Source organism: Prunus avium, chromosome 1 (genome assembly GCF_965620075.1).
Source record: "Prunus avium chromosome 1, drPruAviu1.hap1.1, whole genome shotgun sequence".
Classification (NCBI taxonomy): domain Eukaryota; kingdom Viridiplantae; phylum Streptophyta; class Magnoliopsida; order Rosales; family Rosaceae; genus Prunus; species Prunus avium.
In genome coordinates this window covers 21,233,618-21,251,649 of record NC_142284.1, presented here as the reverse complement: position 1 = coordinate 21,251,649, position 18,032 = coordinate 21,233,618, and the positions used below count along the sequence as shown (strand labels likewise).

General features: G+C 38.1%; 1 protein-coding gene across 2 annotated transcripts; it reads right to left on the bottom strand.

The window, feature by feature from the left end:
- Nucleotides 1-51: 51 nt before the first annotated feature.
- LOC110763223 (uncharacterized) lies at nucleotides 52-6,920 on the bottom strand. 2 transcript variants are annotated; one of them, XM_021965975.2, is made up of 10 exons: nucleotides 6,720-6,917; nucleotides 5,628-5,784; nucleotides 5,341-5,524; nucleotides 4,941-5,011; nucleotides 4,189-4,326; nucleotides 4,017-4,108; nucleotides 2,967-3,238; nucleotides 1,583-1,668; nucleotides 1,284-1,385; nucleotides 52-453 (listed from the first exon to the last, which is right to left on the bottom strand). In XM_021965975.2, the coding sequence occupies exons 1-10, from the start codon at nucleotides 6,830-6,832 to the stop codon at nucleotides 292-294; spliced, it is 1,377 nt and encodes a 458-aa protein (XP_021821667.1). In that variant the 5' UTR covers nucleotides 6,833-6,917; the 3' UTR covers nucleotides 52-291. The 2 variants fall into 2 exon arrangements, with proteins under 2 accessions (XP_021821667.1, XP_021821668.1); XM_021965976.2 differs by lacking the exons at nucleotides 52-453; nucleotides 1,284-1,385; nucleotides 1,583-1,668 and adding an exon at nucleotides 1,738-2,762 and having other exon boundaries at nucleotides 6,720-6,920.
- Nucleotides 6,921-18,032: the final 11,112 nt, after the last annotated feature.

The following is an 18,032-nucleotide window of genomic DNA, read 5'->3' as shown; positions in this document are numbered from 1 at the left end:
TAGAAAGCATTGGATCACAAATTCCCTCAGCTCCATCCAAAGAAAGAAGAGTACATAATAATACATCATTTTTCTTTTTCCTCCACTGATCGAAGCCGAATTCTACAACGAAATGCTTGAAAATACAAATATTACAGACACCTGATACTACATGGGCAAGGCCCTCCACCATAACAGAAACCATTGTAATAAAACCAAATTAAGATCAGAAAAACGGACAACTAAATGAAGAATAAAAAAACAAGCAAACAAACAAATTACAATGCCGCTAATAGATATTACAAATTCCTTTTAGTTGGCTAAATGGCTAGGAGAGCTATTGAACATACTGTGCCACATGAAAGCTCTTGAAAGCACCATCTCTAGCTCTTGGTGAGTCCAGTTATTAGTTGGAAGGTGTTGAAGAAACATAACCAACTCTTGGAAATCAAGCTTCTGAAGCTTATCTGACCACTGAATCAAATAATAGTGCTTTTAAGTTATTGACATCCACTTCATTGAGCAACCAAAAAGAAAAAACAAGCAATTTCAGCTGCCCACGCAATAACAGAAAGGCAGTCATTCCTCATACATAATACACAGAGCCAGAGAATACAGAATTAGCCATTCGGATTCTCTGCAGTCAAATTAACCCAAGCACAACAAATGTAGTATAGAAAGAAATAAGTTGTTGCACCCACCGCATAAGCATAGTATATACGTGCAGAAACAATCTGGGGAGAAGGCAAACATGGGCCAGGAAAATTAGCAGAAAAGCCAATAAAAGGCGAGCTTTCCCTGAGCCTCCCAGTCACCATTAAAAATATGGTAATGCATGAAATTGGTAATTTGGGGGGCCTGACGTTTTTGTTCCATACATAACCATTCCCAGATTCTAAGATATGACAGAAACTTGAAAAATGAAAAAGAAAAAGAAAGAAGCGCACCAAAATGGTCACTTCAATGATAAGCAAGAATGCACCCACTATTTCTGTTAATGGAAAGTAGTGCGCAGTATATTTCTTCAGTTTTGAACAAGTTGGATGCCATGAATGCTATTCAGAAAAATCTTTAAAACAATCTATAAGGTGTCAAAGCATCATAATAGATTTCTTCCATAACCAAAGCTGAGAAAGGTATGTCAAATATATTAGCTTAGACCCCCCCATAATTTACTGAAGGCAAAGAAAACACATTGTTAATGCACAATAAATCAACAGATGCATTTTCTTACCACAGCCAATACATCCAAACATGTAACTAAGAAAATTATATCCTTTCAAAGGCAAGAATTTCTATCTTACCGTTAAAAGAAAACTGGCAAATATATACACAAGGAAGTCTGGCAATGCATCTCCTTCAGCAAGATAAGTATCCCATAGGCGGGTAATAAGATGGAAAGGAATCTGAGCAGGATAAAGAAAACATTGCCATTAGCTTTGCAATAAATGACAACCACAACGTTGTGACCAATTTTCACTTAGAAACATTCTCAGCTACCCAATAACCTTAAAAGTTGGGTGACATTGTCCATAATATATGAATATCGTTAAAACAGGGAAATCTACAGAAATGTATGCAGAAAAGATCTTTAGGATCACACCTCACGTATTAAAAGACAGTTGAACCAGCGGAAAGCAAATTGAAGAAATTCTAGCCCTTGCTCCTCCATGTGTGTAGATACCGGTTCTAGTACAGTAAGAATAAATCGTAAGTATACACATGAAAGATAATTGTAAAACTTTGACAGGTTTCTCTTCTAAATAAGAAATATCCCTAGAAATATACTTTCAAGAATTCACATTTACCGATTAAAGAATCCTCCTTGCTACAAAAAAAAATGTGTACCAAAATTTTATTGCATCAGGTGGAGAATTGGAAAAACAGTAAATGCAAAGAAAACTACCTCAATATCTTTATAACATATAATAGCCAACCCCAAATTTAGCCCGATGCATGCCCCTACCCTCAATGGTGAATAATGTGTTTAAAGGACTGTGGATCAATTTTCTTACAGTATCCTGTAGGCTTTGTGTCTTTTGCTGAAACTGTTTAGGGAAATGAGTAAGCTGGGTTATTCCTATATGCATTCTTTCTCTTCTTTGCAAGAAGGATAAAGTGGCAGAAAGGTTAAAGAAAGCCAAAGTTATGTAGGGTTGCATGGTCCTCACTGTGTTCTGGGTATTTTGGCTGCAGAGGAGCAAAATGATTTTTGAGGTTCTAGCCGTTTCGCTGGCATATAGGCCCAAAGGAGGGTTCGATATTAGCTCTCTTTGTAATCTGTTTCCACAGAAATTAAGGGCTTATCTTTTACAGATATTTGGTTAAAATGGCAAGCATCAGATGTTTAGATTTTGGTTGGGTCTGTTTTAACAATACATAGTTCTTGTAACTTTGTTTTGTTGTTTCTGTGAAGTTTGTTATGTTCACTATTCCATAATTCTATTGTTTATCAGCTATAAAATAGGTACAGTTTTCAAAATAAATAATAATATAGAAGCATACATTTTATAATAATGTTTGCGGATTTAACACAAGTACCGAATTTCCTTTCTTGAATTCCTATATGTTCAGAATGCTCCACTCTTTAGCCAGCTAAATCCTACATATGTGAAGTCATGCCTGCCATACCCATCTCTCGACCACTCTACCACCCTCTAATTACTCTCTATTGACAACATAACCTACACCCCAGCAACACAACCAACTCTTTCTAAAGTACCCTACAGGAATTGGAGCCTTTTGCCTTGGCTCCCTCATTCGCCACTGGTTATTCGTAAGTCCTAATATGCATAAAGAAAAGCAATGAGACTTCCTTATTGAAAACTACGACAGAGGAAAATATTTAATTCTACAAATAATTTAGAGAAATATTCAGCAAAATTAATGAAAATGCATCTTGTAAGTCCATACAAAATTTAAGTAACAGTTCATGCAGAAAAAAAGGTGCAAGAAAGAAAAACTAAAAACAGAGAAATGGGGGTTACCATCAATCCGCCTGACCACTTCCTTTAGCTTAAACACAAGCCTCTGGATTCCCGGCTGGGCAAATGTGTAATGGTCTTGCATACCATCAAGTAACTTTGATAGGCACCAATAGCAATCAGCCTCTATGTTAGATATTTTATCAGGAGACAGATCAGAGATTGACCAACTATCCACACTCCCTTCTAAGTATTCTGATAAGAAAACGACTAGAAAGGGAGTAACAAGGTCATTTATTCCCTGAACATATCCACTTGCAGGATGTCTAATGGCCCTGAAAGACATTAGGAAAAGCAACTTGAAAAGACATCCTTATAATCATAAGAACTACATAATTTGAGAAACAAATAACTCAAAATGGTGGCATCTTGAAACCATGCTCCATATCTCAATCAAATTTTTAAAAGCTAAATTACTGGAACCCGAAAACTGCTCACCCAACCAGTCATGCTAGCATAATAAGTATTGGCATAATCTTGTCACATTGATAAGTAAACATTATAACTCACTCTATCAACATATGGTCCACATCTAAGGAAAAGACTTACCATCCAAAACCGACGGAATAAAACTAGAACCTTAAAACGTCCTGATCATAAGATTCAATTGTAGTGCAGATGTATGCATATATATGTTCAGTTAATTGACATGTTGAGAATCAGGCCCCATGTTTCCCAGCTTTCTAAACGTACAGTGTCAATACAATCAAAGCCGCAACAAAATAGTGTAGAGAATACATTGCAACATAATTACCCAAGTGTTTAATGAACCAAAGGCCTTTGGATGAACACAACAACTAAGACAATTGGACAAAACCATAAAGGACAAAGGTCAAACATATCAAAACTGGTAAATCTGTTGGAGAACTATCAAGGATTTTTTTTTTTTTTTTGTTGGGTCAGGGGGGTGGGTTGGGGAGGGGTGTGTGTGGGTTGGCAAGCCCTGTTAAGTTAACAAAAAAAAAATTCCACATTAATGCAATATTTCTCTCTTCCTGACATGAACACATAAGGCACCCAAAAAAATAAACAAGGACAGGTATAGTATTTAACCATGTGTAAAGGATGCGCTCCAAGGATTTCTGGACTTGAGCTTGCTGAAAAAAAGATACATCTGGCACAGTTCTTGGGCAATCGACAGCAATCTAAAAAGGATAAAAAAAGTAATTGTCAAAATCACGAAGCACGAATTACACTAAGCAGGTAGGCATTGTGGGTAAAATACCTGGCGAAGCATGTTTATCTCATCATCTGAACGCTCAGTATCTGGAATGTCATAATACTGGGAAACACAGTCAAGATACTCAAGGCGCTTCCTTTTCAGAACTCCCCCCCTTCTATCTGAATTAGGTGGTGCATATCCCTGTTGTCAGTTCATGTTTAATTTCAAACAAGCAACAACGTTTACCAGATAAAATAACATCCCAGGTTATTAAAATGGCTTAATAAACAGAAAAAATAAATAAATAAATAAAAGCTTTCTAGAAAAAGTGAAAAAAAAAAAAAAACAGATGCATAAAACCTCAAGTTCAAAGCATGGGCGGTACAATGGATACCCACAGGGTGCACTTGACAACCCTGACCTAGCTGCAGGCATGGATGGTTGCAATGAACAAAACCACAGAATTACAGAAGGCAATACAAAGTAAACAAAACCTAGTGGACCATAAGGAGAACCTTGCACCTTCTATGTCCATAATGCTCCCTCTCACAAGGTTTGCACAAAACCAATGGGTTTTTTTGGGATTCATCACTTTTGTGGAGCTTTGCAGGGACATGCCTTTGCAAGCCTATTATACTATATGCAAGCCATACAAAGTGGATAATTTTCATGTAATGCTCACCCTACTTGAAATCCTTCTAGCAGTCCAATGGGAAATAACATAACAGCTAAATTCTTTGGTTGAATACTATCCAATGACTAAAATTCTAAAACTTTCAATGTTAAGCTTAAAAGTATCAAAGCATCGAGCTTACCAAAAGAAGTCTCCATACATCAGGTCGCATATATGGTGGTATGCCACTCCAAGCCAACTCACGCAACTTCTCTACACAAACCATAGAAAATTAAATTTTTGAAAAGAAAAAGGAATAGGAAATAAAAGATTCAGAGCTTGGTTAGCAACAAACAAAATTTGTGGAGGTAATAGATATATCAAAAGAGTAACAATAACAAGTATGCAAATTTAGATCACATGATGAGGTTGGCCAGTGATCATGAAGATTGGGTTATACAAAAATGTAAAGCTCCTAAACAAGAAACAAGACCCAGAACATATTCTAACAGTTAAAAGCACGACCCTGCTGGTATAACTATAATTTCATCAAATTGGAGGGAGAAAAGAAAGGGGAAAGAGTAATGACTTAGTCATTATACCCAGTATGACTGTTGTCCCTGAAAGGACCTTTGTGAACTTTATAATTCTTGCAGAATCAGTAGCTCTAGCACCCATGGTGGATTTTTGTGCTTCTTTGGAAGTATTCTCAATATTTGAGGTTGATGAATTTAGGCCATTTGAATTTGCATTATTGCTTGGCTTGTTTGGGTTCTGCACTTCTTCCTGTGTTAGAAGTAAAAACCAAGCTGTTACATTCTCAGTTAATAATTTATAGCAAAAACTATGATATGGAAATTTATTACAGAAAAGATATATCAAAATAAACCTCTAGGTCCTTGGACATGCGATCACTTGTTTCAGCTTCATTGTATGAGAAGCTCCTTTCATAATTTGGAGAGTGCACTTGTATGTTTGACTGATCTAGTGGGTCTGATCTTCTACTCAGTAACACTTTACCAGGAATACTACGCCCTTTGAGCAACCTAGATATCATGATAATATAACCATGACAGACATAAAAATTAGATATTTAGCAAATTTTAGGACAATACATCACATTTGTTTTGTCCAGAAGGACAATTAGTAACTGAAGCACACTACAGAACCACAAGACTTCCTGATATGCTATCAAAACAGCTCTGGGTTGCTTCACTTTGTGACACAAACTAATAACAACCAAAAGTTTTATGAGAAATATCGACACAAATTAAGGATTCATAAGAACTTCTATAACTACTGATACCGCAGATATCAGATCGAACAATATACCAAATGTACCTAAAATCTAAATCAGAGCTCATGGAAAGTGAAGGACTGGGACAAAATAAATGCAAAAATTACTGAAGAACTGAACCATAGTTCTAAAACTAAATATAATAAATGGCACAAATGAGTAAATCTGAGACACCCAAGTACGTACTTCTTAGTCAGGGAAATAAACCCAGAAATAATTGAATTTACTGTCACCAATTTTCAGCTACATGACATCAATTTAAGGTTACGACTACACAATGGGTAAACAAGAAAACAAAGCACAACAAGCAGGATCAAACTGGGAATTACCAATTAAATTAATATAGTCTGATTGCATCTGTTGTCCCCATTTTCTCATCAACCAATTAAGCACAGTAATCTCACAAATTACAGAATTTTTTCTACTGATTTACATAATAAATCGAAATCACCAAAACCCGTAGTCATTTTCTCAATCACCTTGTAGAATTGGAGAGAAATAAGCTATACTTTACGAGTGTGAGATAAACAGTCGAATTATGAAAGTCTAATAGTTCATGTATAAGACAAAAGCTTTTGCTCAATGGGTTTGCAAATCTGAGGAAAATCATAAATTAGGAGAAAACAAACTTTAAACTTAAAATGAAAATAAAAAAGAGAAACTGTTGGGAACAGGGATTGGTACCCTTGAACATTTCGGAGGGTTTGGTTGAATCTTGAATCCAGGGTTGAGATAGCACTTTCTTTCTTGGAGTTGTTTTCTTCACTGTTGTAGCTTTGGCTGCTGTTGTTCTTCATGGTTGCTCTACAATGACCATGCTTCTCTTCTTCTCTGTGCTTGCTAGTCCTTTACTCTCAGCTCTGACCAGTCACCATATAAATATAAATATAAATAATAATAAAAAGCCAAAACAAAAAAAAGAAAAAAAGAAGTCATGAGATTCACAACACTATAGATTTCGTGTTATATATATATATTTTTTTTTTCTTTTCCATTTGTGGTTCTTAAGGTTAATATGTGTGCACACAAGTAGTACTCAAGATTAATATGCGTCAGCCACATGTCTTTTTATTTACTTTTTGTGTTTTTAATAAAAGAATTCATAAAAAGAATTAATAAAAAATCAAGAAAATACACCAAAAATTATTACAAACTTATCTTCCACGATGAAGTGTCAAAAATATAATTTTGAATAAGTGAAATTAGAAAGTAATAATTGATTTTCCAATAGAAATTTTACAGGATATTTATTTTTTATTTTTATCATTTTGTATATTGATGTTTTTCAAAGTTCTGATTTTCTAATTAGGCTTATTTACACCAATGCCTCATGAAATTACGAACAAATCTCACATTGCCCCCCCAAACTTAAAATGGTCCACTTACCCCAATTGATAGTGTTTTGGTGACCCACTTTGCCCCCTGACGTCAACTCTGTCACAAGTTCCGTTATTTTTTATGATGTAGCATATGCATAATGAGAATTTCATCCACGTCCCTTTTTTTCTTAGCAAATGGTTGTTTTGTTTCGAAGTGGTCCCCGCCCAAAGCCTAACCCTTCCTCTCCCACTTTTGCCCACGCATTTCATCCCCAATTCCCATTGATTCCCGCCATTGATGTTCAATAAAAGACTATATGAAGCCTTTTTTTTTTTCTTAAGATTTATTCCTTCCTTCCTCCTTTTTTTTTTTGGACGAAATTTCTTTCTTCCTCCTTATTCCTTCACAACTCAAACCTTCTAACTCTTTCTTTTTTGCAACTGAAACTAAAGATGAGACCGAGACCTCCATTTGGAGAAAAGGCCCACATTGTAGCACCTCAATGTTATGTTTTCCTATTTAGATCAGTGCACTAGATACTAAGTCACATCAGGTTTGATAAGGGTTTAAATTAAGTTGTACCTTGAGGCCCAAAACCTTGTGAAATAAGGAAAGGTTTTAAGGCCTATTAAGGAGTCCTATTTTGTTTCCTTTTTGAGTGAACTGATTAAGTGGGCTTGGAAGATTAGTCAAGTTGGCCCTCGGTGATGAATAGAGACAACTTGACCTAGCCTTATATAAGCTTAAGGCCCTGCTCTCATCAGACACGTTCTCTAAACCTATTCTCATCATAAAGAGAGAGTTGAAACAGATTTTGAGAGAGAGCAGAAGTTCTTGAGCCGTCATTGTTAAATCGCTAGGATTGTTGCGCAACGGATATGATGAATTCATAAGCTGTGTATTCAAGGAAGATGGCTCCAGGTACGTTTTCATGTCCTTATACGTATTACATGTTTGTGTGAAAGATCTAGATTATATAACTAAAGAAATCTAACCCTCGTTGCTATTGTGGGAAAGTGGCTTGGCTTCAAACCTCATGGACTAAATCGAACCCAATGAGGAGGTTCCATGCCTGTACAAAATCAGGGGTAAGTGATGGTGTGGTGGTGCTGCGCTTTTGGTTCTAATGTTTGAAATTTATGAAATTTGGCTTGTCTTTGCTGCGGAGAAATAACATCTGTAGGTTTTTCTGTTGGGTTGATGATGAGATGCCTCCACGTAAGAAAGGTGTTATGGCTTGACATTTGAGGAGAATGAGACAATTGGAACAGGATGTTGAGCGTATGCAAGTAAGAGAAAGGAAGCTCTGGGTTGCTCTGTTTATTTCATGGGTTATTGTGGTTTTTGTGAAGTACTCAAGCTGAGGCATGTAAAGTAGACTAGGCAATGTTATGTAAAATAGATGCAATGTAAAGTAGACTAGGCCATTTACCCTAAGTAATGAAGTTTGTGAAGTTTGAGAAAAACATTTCTACTTAGAGCTCAAGTAATTCATACTCAACATCACAGAGCTAGAGTTCAAAATAAAAATTTGGAGCTCAAATAATTCATACCTAAAAGCATTCAACATTGGTAGTTATAATCATAACAAGCATTCACATCATACAGTTAAGAGTTTTTTTTTAAAAAAAAACATTGACATAAACATTGCTAGTTCAAAGCATTCGTAATTAACATAATTCATCTAGTTCAAAATACATACTTCATATCAACATTGGCAATGGCAATTCCAATTCAACAAAATATCAACATTAGAATGCCAATTCTAGGCAACTAAAAGACAAACCAAATCTAGGCAACCAAAAGACAATGCTACTTCTATGCAACATAAGGAGAAATTATACAGTGATACGGTACTACCACGTGGCAGTGCCAGGTGGTAGTACGGACTAATAGAATAATGACATCTGGCACAACTGTTATGAGAGAGAGAGAGAGAGTGCTTTCATCTAGTACGAATGTTAACGCCATTTACTCTCTTCCTCTTTTTTTTTTTTGTTTCTTTCAAAGCAAAAGTAACCCTAACACGTGAATTGTCATTGGAGTCTGCACCACCATTCAGAAAATACTTTTGCAGCCAAAGAAAAGGACCACCCGCCGCCCTGTGGGAGCGATTTTCATCCCATAAGAATATTCGCCTAAGATTCCTTCGTCTTCTTTGCTTCTCTTTCTCCCTGCAAAACAAACCGGAGTAAAAGGACCACACTCGGGGGGTGTTGGCCAAAGGCCCTCTGATGCCTAAGTTAGGTTGGGTGTTTGAAGGAAAACCGAGTGGCCGGAGCCGTGTGTGGTGGCCGGAGCCTACCCTTGTGTGAGAGAGAGAAAGAGTATGGCGGCTAGGGTTTCTGAGAGATAATTTATGTAGAGTTTTAGTAGGAATTCAGATGTACCTTAACCCTTGTGCGTATCCATCTATTTATAGTAGCCTCGGAGGCTAGGGTTTCAGAAGAATAATTCTCCAGATGGAAAGGAATTATTCTTACTTGATTTGGCGAGGTTGGTGGGATTAGGGATTTGATGAAATCAAATCCCTAATTAAGGCAAGAATCAAATAAATCTCCAAATAAATTAGGTAACTCCCAATTAGGTCAAATAATTCCCAAATTGATTGGCTTAATTATTTGACCTAGGATGAGATATTTTTGCTTCCACAAATGCCCCCCAGCTCCTACATGGTGCGCGGTGGTATGGAGGATGTGTGAATTAATTGTTGAGCTGTCTAGCTGTAATTGGGCTTCCTTCTATGACTTGGGCTCATGTGTGGAGGAGGTCTTTGACTTGGGTAGTCCAACTGTAACTGGGCTAGAGGCGTGCTGGCCTGCTGATGGAGAGGGTGGCAGTTCGGGCCAGCTAACTTGCGGCTGGTCTAAACTGCTTCAATTCCTTTTTTTTTTTTGGTACCGCAAACTAGGAACAGTCTAAGTCAAGGCGATCATGTGTGGAGTAAAAACGTGCTGGAAGTCAGCGGCAGATGGAAAGGGGAAGTTGGCGACGGTCCGCTCGTTCCTCTCACCTACTGTGATGGTAAGTTGCATCCCTTTGATCTGCTATAGTTACCATGGAATTCTTTGTTGTGTGTCTGACTGACTTTCGTCTTCTACTTGCAGAGAATGCCATCCGCAAAAAGCTCGATCTTGATTCGAACATGTCCAAGGTTCAGGAAGCTCTGAACACCCCTGTCCTATTTAGTGAATGGCGCTGGTTGCTGAGTGAACATCGGAAGGAGGTCGATGGTCTGCCCCCAGCTGAAGATGTTGAAAGATGGAAGTTGCATGGCTCGGACCTAAGTGATCTGCCAGCTAAGCAGGAGGAGTCCTCGACCGAGCTCCAAGAGGAGAGGAAGGCTAGCAGTAGATCTGCCCACGATGAAGCTGCATTCTCACGATCAAGGGATACGTCTCCACAGCGAAAACAGCCGAGACCTTCTTCTGCCGGGATCAAGCGCCTCGTCAGCATGACCAGCAAGCATGTCAATATCATGCAGAGGTTTGGGATATTCTGTTCAAGTCTCCGGCCGAACTGCCCAAAACTCGTGATCTACCTTATAAAGAGGCTGCTGAGAAGCTGGGTTTGGGTCGCCTGCACCGATCCGAGGATCAAACTAAGAGGACTGTGCCTCTGTTCAGCAGTCACGACTCGTCTGCAAAGCCACGAACAGTCAAGCACGGAGCTGACTCAATGTTGCAAGTTGCAGCTAAGAGAGGTAAATAGTCATTAGCTCGAGCAAAAAGTCCTTCAGTTGCGCGAACTACCGATCCAGGAGTTGGTGATAGCTTTGTTGGTCAAGTTTGACACTCATGTTGAAGCCACGGAGGCATCCAAGCATGAAATTGCTGCTAATGCATACAAGCTGGGATACTTGGACTGTAGGAACGGTGCTCCTCCTTGTTGGCCTCTCGAACATGAGGATGGTGAGTAGCTCTATCTTGACTTGCCACCTGCTCAAAGTGAGCAGATCAATGTTGTGCATGTAGAAGCAGTTGAAAAGCAGGTAGCTGATGAAGCTGCAATGGAGGAAGATGACGCCAAAGGTGGCGCGGCTAATGAGGTTAGGGCAGATGCGGAGGAGGAGGCAGCTGGGGCTGCAGAGCAGATGGTGTCGGTTGAGCAGAATGAGGCTCATTTTTTGTTGAACTTGGCTGGTTGGCATGAAGCTGTAATGAAATTTTCAGTTGTCTTTCAAACTTTGATTCTCATTGTATCTTGTAAGTGTATGTCCGGAGACATAGCTTTTGAAAGAGACTCCATTGAGTTTGTACTTAAGAAGTAGCTTGCCTACAATGAAGGTAAGGCTTGTCGCCTGTGTGCGTATGTCGGGGACATAGCACTCAAAAAAGACTCCATGAAGTTTGTACTAGAGAAGTAGCTTGCCTTCAGTGGAGGTAAGGCTTGTCGCCTGCGGGCATATGTAGGGGACATAGCGCTCGAAAAAGGCTCCATTGAGTTTGTACTCGAGAAGTAGCTTGCCTGCAATGGAGGTAAGGCTTGTCGCCTGCAGGCGTAGGTCGGGGACATAGCACTCGAAAAAGACTCCATGAAGTTTGTACTCGAGAAATAGCTTGCCTTTAGTGGAGGTAAGGCTTGTCACCTGCGGGCGTATGTCGGGGCCATAACGCTCGAAAAAGGCTCCATTGAGTTTGTACTCGAGAAGTAGCTTGCTTACAATGGAGATAAGGCTTGTCGCCTACTAGCGTATGTCGGGGACATAGCGCTCAAAAAAGACTCCATGAAGTTTGTACTCGAGAAGTAGTTTGCCTTCAGTGGAGATAAGGTTGGTCGCCTGCGGGCATATGTCAGGGACATAGCTCTCGAAAAAGGCTCCATTGAGTTTGTACTCGTGAAGTAGCTTGCCTACAATGGAGATAATGGAGGCTCGTCGCCTGCTTGGAGTCGAGCTGGTAAGCTGTAACTTGAACAATGGCCTTCTTGTTGTAGGAAGATGCTAGCTACTGCTGGTAAGTTGCAAATCGAACAATGGCCTTCTTGTTGTAGTAATAAGTGAGCTACTGCTGGTAAGTTGCAACTCGAATAATGGCTTTCTTGTTGTAGTAAGATGTGAGCTACTGTTGGTAAGTTGCAACTCGAACAATGGCCCTTTCTTGTTCTTCTTCGAGCAGATCAAGGTTGACTTTCATCTGCTTGCAGTTTTGGTCAAGACTGCCCATCTCAATGCTCATGGAAGGGACTGTGATGTGTGGGGGGGATGATTGCTTCCGTCCCATAGGCTAGAGAAAATGGTGTCTCGCCGGTTGATCTCCTTTTGGTTTTGCGATAAGCCCATAAGACTCCTGGTAGCTCGTCGACCCATTTTCTTTTTGCGCCTTCTAATCTTTTCTTCAAGCAGTCCAGCACAATCTTGTTGGATGCCTATACTTGGCCATTACCTTGGGGGTATCTGGGAGTTGACAGGTGCTGTTTGATGCCATACTTTGCAAGGAATGCGGTGATCTGCCTGTCCATGAACTGTGTACCATTGTTAGTTACTATCGACTGCGGGCATCCGAATCGGTAGATGATGTTCTTTCAGATAAACCGTTTGACATCAGCTTCCTTGGTAGAGGATAAAGCCTCGACCTCGATCCAATTGGTGAAGTAATCCGTGGCAGGTGCTGTCGGCATAGGTCCCACCAGGTGAATAGCCCACTGCATGAATGGCCATGGACTGTTCTGCGGATGGTATTCCTCAGCTAGCAAGCCAGGGATTGGCTTATATCGTTGGCATCGATCACATCTTCGAGCATACTCCGTTGAGTCTTGGCGCATGGTAGGCCAGAAATAGCATATGCTGAGAGGCTTCTGAGTAAGCGATCTGCCCCCAGCATGATTTCCACATTCGCCGTCATGTATTTTGCAAAGAACCTGGAGCGTCTGCAGGTACTTGATGCAAGTAAGATGAGGTCCGGAGTATGATCTGCGAACAAGCACGTTGCCTTTTATGTAGTATCTTTGCTACTAGCCTTGCTTTGTAGGTTTCTACTATCCCATCTGAACCTATCTTCCTCTTAAAGATCCATTTATTCCCTATTGGTACAATACCAGGAGGAGGATCACTAGAGTCCAGACTTTGTTGGTATACGTAGAATCCATTTCGGATTTCATGGCTCCAAGCCTTTTCTATGAGTCAATGTCTGACATTGCCTCATTGTAGTTCGAAAGGTCTTCGATATCCTTACAATCACTTAGGAGATTTAACTCTCCTTTGTTGTCAAGAAGGAAACCATAATACCTTGTAGGCATTCTGCTAACCCTACTTGAACTACGTGGAGTCTGTGTTACAACAGGTTGTGGATTTGGGACTGCATTTAGTTTATCCGCATCTTGCCTTTTGACATATGCTGGACAACCCCAAATCTTGATCTAATCAAGACTTGGTTTCTTCCCAAATCACATTTCAAATGGAGTTTGTGGAATGGATTTGGAAGACACTCTATTTAACAATTTCAAGTTCATATCCCTAAAAAGGATATAGGTAAATTAGTACAGCTCATGGAACTCATTTTAGAAACTCCATTATGTTGTGGAATTCCTGGTGGAGTCCATCGTGATAAGATGCCATGTTCCTTGAGGTAATCAAGAAACTCTGTGCTTAAGTATTCACATCCTCGATCGAATCTAAGGATTTTAATACTCTTGCCTGTTTGGTTTTCAACTTCATTTCTGAATTCCTGAAATTTTTCAAAATTCAGATTTATGCTTCATTAAGTATAAATACCCTAACCGTGAATGATCATCGGTAAAGGTAATGAAGTATGAATAACCGCCCTCTGTGTTTGTATACAAAAATCCACAAACATCTTAGTGAATTAATCCCAACAGTTCTGTAACTCTTTCTCCTTTACCAGTGAAAGGAGACTTGGTCATTTTGCCATGTAGACAAAATTCACAAGTAGGCATAGGAACATGAGCAAGTGATCCAAAAGGTTCCATCGTTTGCCATCCGGTGAATTCTATCTTGGCTAATGCCTCCAAGTTTAAGGTGTCACAATTTAGTTGATGTATCCACATCTCTAGGCCTCTCAGGTCTAGTTGCATCTTTATCCATATACAGTTAATGCTACCATTCATTTCTAAAATGAAAAGAGACCATCAATCAAAATTGCATAAGCAACGATTTGATTGATATGTGAAATAGAACAAAGCATTTTGTCAAACAAAATATCAAATCCATCTCTTAAAATATAGAGACGGATATTAAGTTCTTTACACATCCAGAAATGAAATACCAATTATTTCAAATTCAGGTCCTCTTCGGATGGTAGTTTGAGATGTTAGGTGCCTATTGCATTGGCAACTACATTAGTGCTATTTCCCACGGTTAGCACCATTTCTCATTTTCCAAGTCTTCTACTCCCACTAGTCCATGCACACAATTGCATATATGTTGACTAGCTCCTGAATCAACTATTCAGTTTAGAAGCTTTAACTGTAATTACTAATTTTAGAACAAGAGAGTGACCTTCTGAAGGTTTTTCTCTTGAGGCTTGCAAGACATCTCTTGCAATTTCTCTTCTAATGTCCATTCTTGCCAAAGTGAAAAACAAATACCTTTCAGTTACTTGTCTTTCTTTTGTATTCTTTCTTCCTTGGGTTTTTAGAAAACCTTTCTTCTTCTTTCCTTTATCCTTACATTCTGTTTGGATTCGGAAGAAGAAGAACCCTTCTAAAAATTGCAACTATCCTCTTAACCCTTTATCTTTTGAGATATTCATTTAAGCTACTATAGCTATATTGAGTAACTCATATAGGGCATCATTCATCTTTCCCATATTATAGTTCATAACATACTGGGATTAACTGATGATATGGATGAATGAAAGAATCTTGTTGAACTTCAACATCAAAGAAAAATTCATATTTTCCAATATCTTAAGTAATTATATTACTTTGAGATCATGTTGATTAACCGGGAACCCATTTACCATTCTTGTCAAAACAAGTTCACATATGGTAATGTAAGCTAGGAGTAGCTTCACCTTTTCATGGATGCCAACATGTAACTTTTACCTCGGTTGTCATCTGACACATGCTTCTTATAAGCCTTTGTCTCCTCCTCAATGGCATATGGACCAAGAGGGGTATGTGGTGGGGTTTTTCTTATACACAACCAATCTCATCCAATTATAGGACAACTTGGTGTTTGTGCAATCAAACCGGATAGTTCATGTCATCTTGGACGTTTGAGTCAAGTATCTTTGAGATTGGGTTTTGTGATGGTTAATTTTAAAAAATTCTGCAAAACGTAAATAGATTTTAATTTAGATTAATCTTCTACCAAGGACTTAGGGTCTTTAAGTCATGATGGTAGCTCCCACTATTTTTGGCAAATTTCATATCCCTTCTGAAATCTGAGAGTTTCCGTTGAAACTCTTAGTAGGGATGGGAGTCTCACTTTCACATAGTTTTCCTCAACCTAACAGTTTGTTGGATTGCTATGATACTAATGAGAGGATACTCTTATCCAATCACATCATTAATGTGAATACCCATCACTATGGCCTCTAGAGAACTAGACCTCAACCTAACAGTTTGTTGGTTTCGTTCGTCTTAGTTAAGTTATTCCCACCATGCTTGTGGGTATAGGGTTTCAAGCATGACCTCAACCTAACAGTTTGTTGGCCACACTCGTTATCTATCCGCACTACATCAAGTATGTGTAATAGGCTCCCCTTGGATGGTTACAAGTACTGGATGTTGCCTCACTGAGGTCCAACAAGGTGTAAATGTGCCACCCAATAAGAGACTACCACGGTGGAAGGCCACAAAATAGCATTCAAAGTGCCATTTCGCTTATCAACTTAATATTGCTTTGAGGGTAGTTAAATTGGTCTCATTTTAATCCAATTTTAATCCTGTTAAAATTACCTATCTAATCTCATTAAATGGTTCCCATTGCAATATATTAGTAGCACATAATACTCCCACTAAATGTTTTAGAAACCATTTGCTTGAGATAGTGGAAATACATGATACTACTAATTGATTAATTATCATCATTACCGAACATTCCAATTGCATTGGGCTTGTAGGATGATTATGGACTTTCTTGTTGATCCAACACGAGCCACCATGTTGGATCATGGTCTTGGATGGTGATTCATTTTAATTACGCGCGCATAAAAATAAATTAGGCATGAAAGCCATTTCATTATTACATAGCCAATCAAAATCGAATACATATCCAATAAGCGGCCAATCACATAGCTCAATTGTTTGGTCTAAGTCCATAACTATCCTTTAATTATTTAAACGCTTTAAACAATTAAACTAGCAATGTAAAAACATGCTCTTGGGTTGCATACATATATATGGGTTTAATTCAAGTGGTAACCATATTTAAATAAAATAAATTTACCATGGAGTGAAAACATTTTACTACAATGGTAAATGTAATTGTAGAAACCTTTTAGGCATAGTTACACTTATCATATATTGCAACTATATCCAAAACTATTCAACAATTAATAATGGATCCAAAGTTGATCCACTAGGGTGTGGGGTTAAAGCATGCATTTGTATAATACAAAGTGGTGATCATAATTTTTTCAACTAAGTGAATAATCATGAATGTGACTAGGTAGGCCAACCACACTCACCAAAGTAATCAAAATTAATTTTAGTGTAGTAGGTAAATAATTAGTGATAGGAATAATTTGATCAACTTTTGCATTTTATATCAAATCACCAACATTTACATCTAGATAGTCCCCACACACTCACCAAAGTAATCTTATTAATTTTAGTGTGGTGGGTAAATGTTTATTGAGTGGAAACATTTTTGAAAAACTTTTAATTTTATAATAAACATCATCATCATCTTTTGACCTATCTTGGTGGAAAATTCCACTAAACACAATCATCAAAATTAGTCACATAACTTATGGATCAAAAAGATCCCATAACAAGAACATCAAGAACACCAAGAACATGCATATGAACTAATATGAATGTTCATGCAATTTCCGGAAAAATCCATATTCCATTTTAACTATCTCATGCTCTTAATATCATATATTTCATGAAGTTAAAATCATGGGGGTTTTAATGCAACTATGCTCTAATGTTTATACATACATATATGAATACAAAGAGAGCATCAATCATCAAAACATAAATCCGGAAATTCAAAATCCCAAACAACCCCTTTCACTCCATTTGATTTTTATTCAATCAAATCAAAATAAATCAAGTATAACTATTATACTTTTAAATGAATTCACAACCCATATATGCATCTCTAAACCCTAAAAACATATCAAGTTCATGACCTATGGCTCTGATACCAATTGTAGGAATTTCAAAACATTTTTCCAAAGTTCATTTGAATATTAAACATGCATTTAATCAAATTAATCGCAGCGGAAGTCTAAGGTGGTTGTTTAAATTCAAAAAACAAAACTTTCTTCCAAGTATCTTAAGCCATGAACATTGATATGTTTTCATAAATGAAAATTCAAGAGAAAGGATAAGATCTAATTACCCTTGAAGCAATTATATGAACCAATTTGTGTTTGGTCTTCTCTTGATGATTTCCTCTTTGTTGATCTCCCCTTTGATCTTTGATCTTTGCTCCTTGATCTTTCTCCTCCATGTGAGCCACAAAAGTATATGGCCTCTAAGTCTCCACACCAATGGAACCTTGAGATGAGAATAAGTATCTTGAGAATACTTGGATGCTAG

Excerpts from the sequence above, each read along its gene's own strand:
- LOC110763223 (XM_021965975.2), bottom strand. The coding sequence starts at position 6,832 with ATGAAGAACAACAGCAGCCAAAGCTACAACAGTGAAGAAAACAACTCC. Across the intron at positions 5,012-5,340 it reads AGGGACAACAGTCATACTGG|AGAAGTTGCGTGAGTTGGCT; the intron begins GTATAATGACTA and ends TGGTTTGTGTAG. Across the intron at positions 1,669-2,966 it reads AGTGGTCAGGCGGATTGATG|AACCGGTATCTACACACATG; the intron begins GTAACCCCCATT and ends TTACTGTACTAG.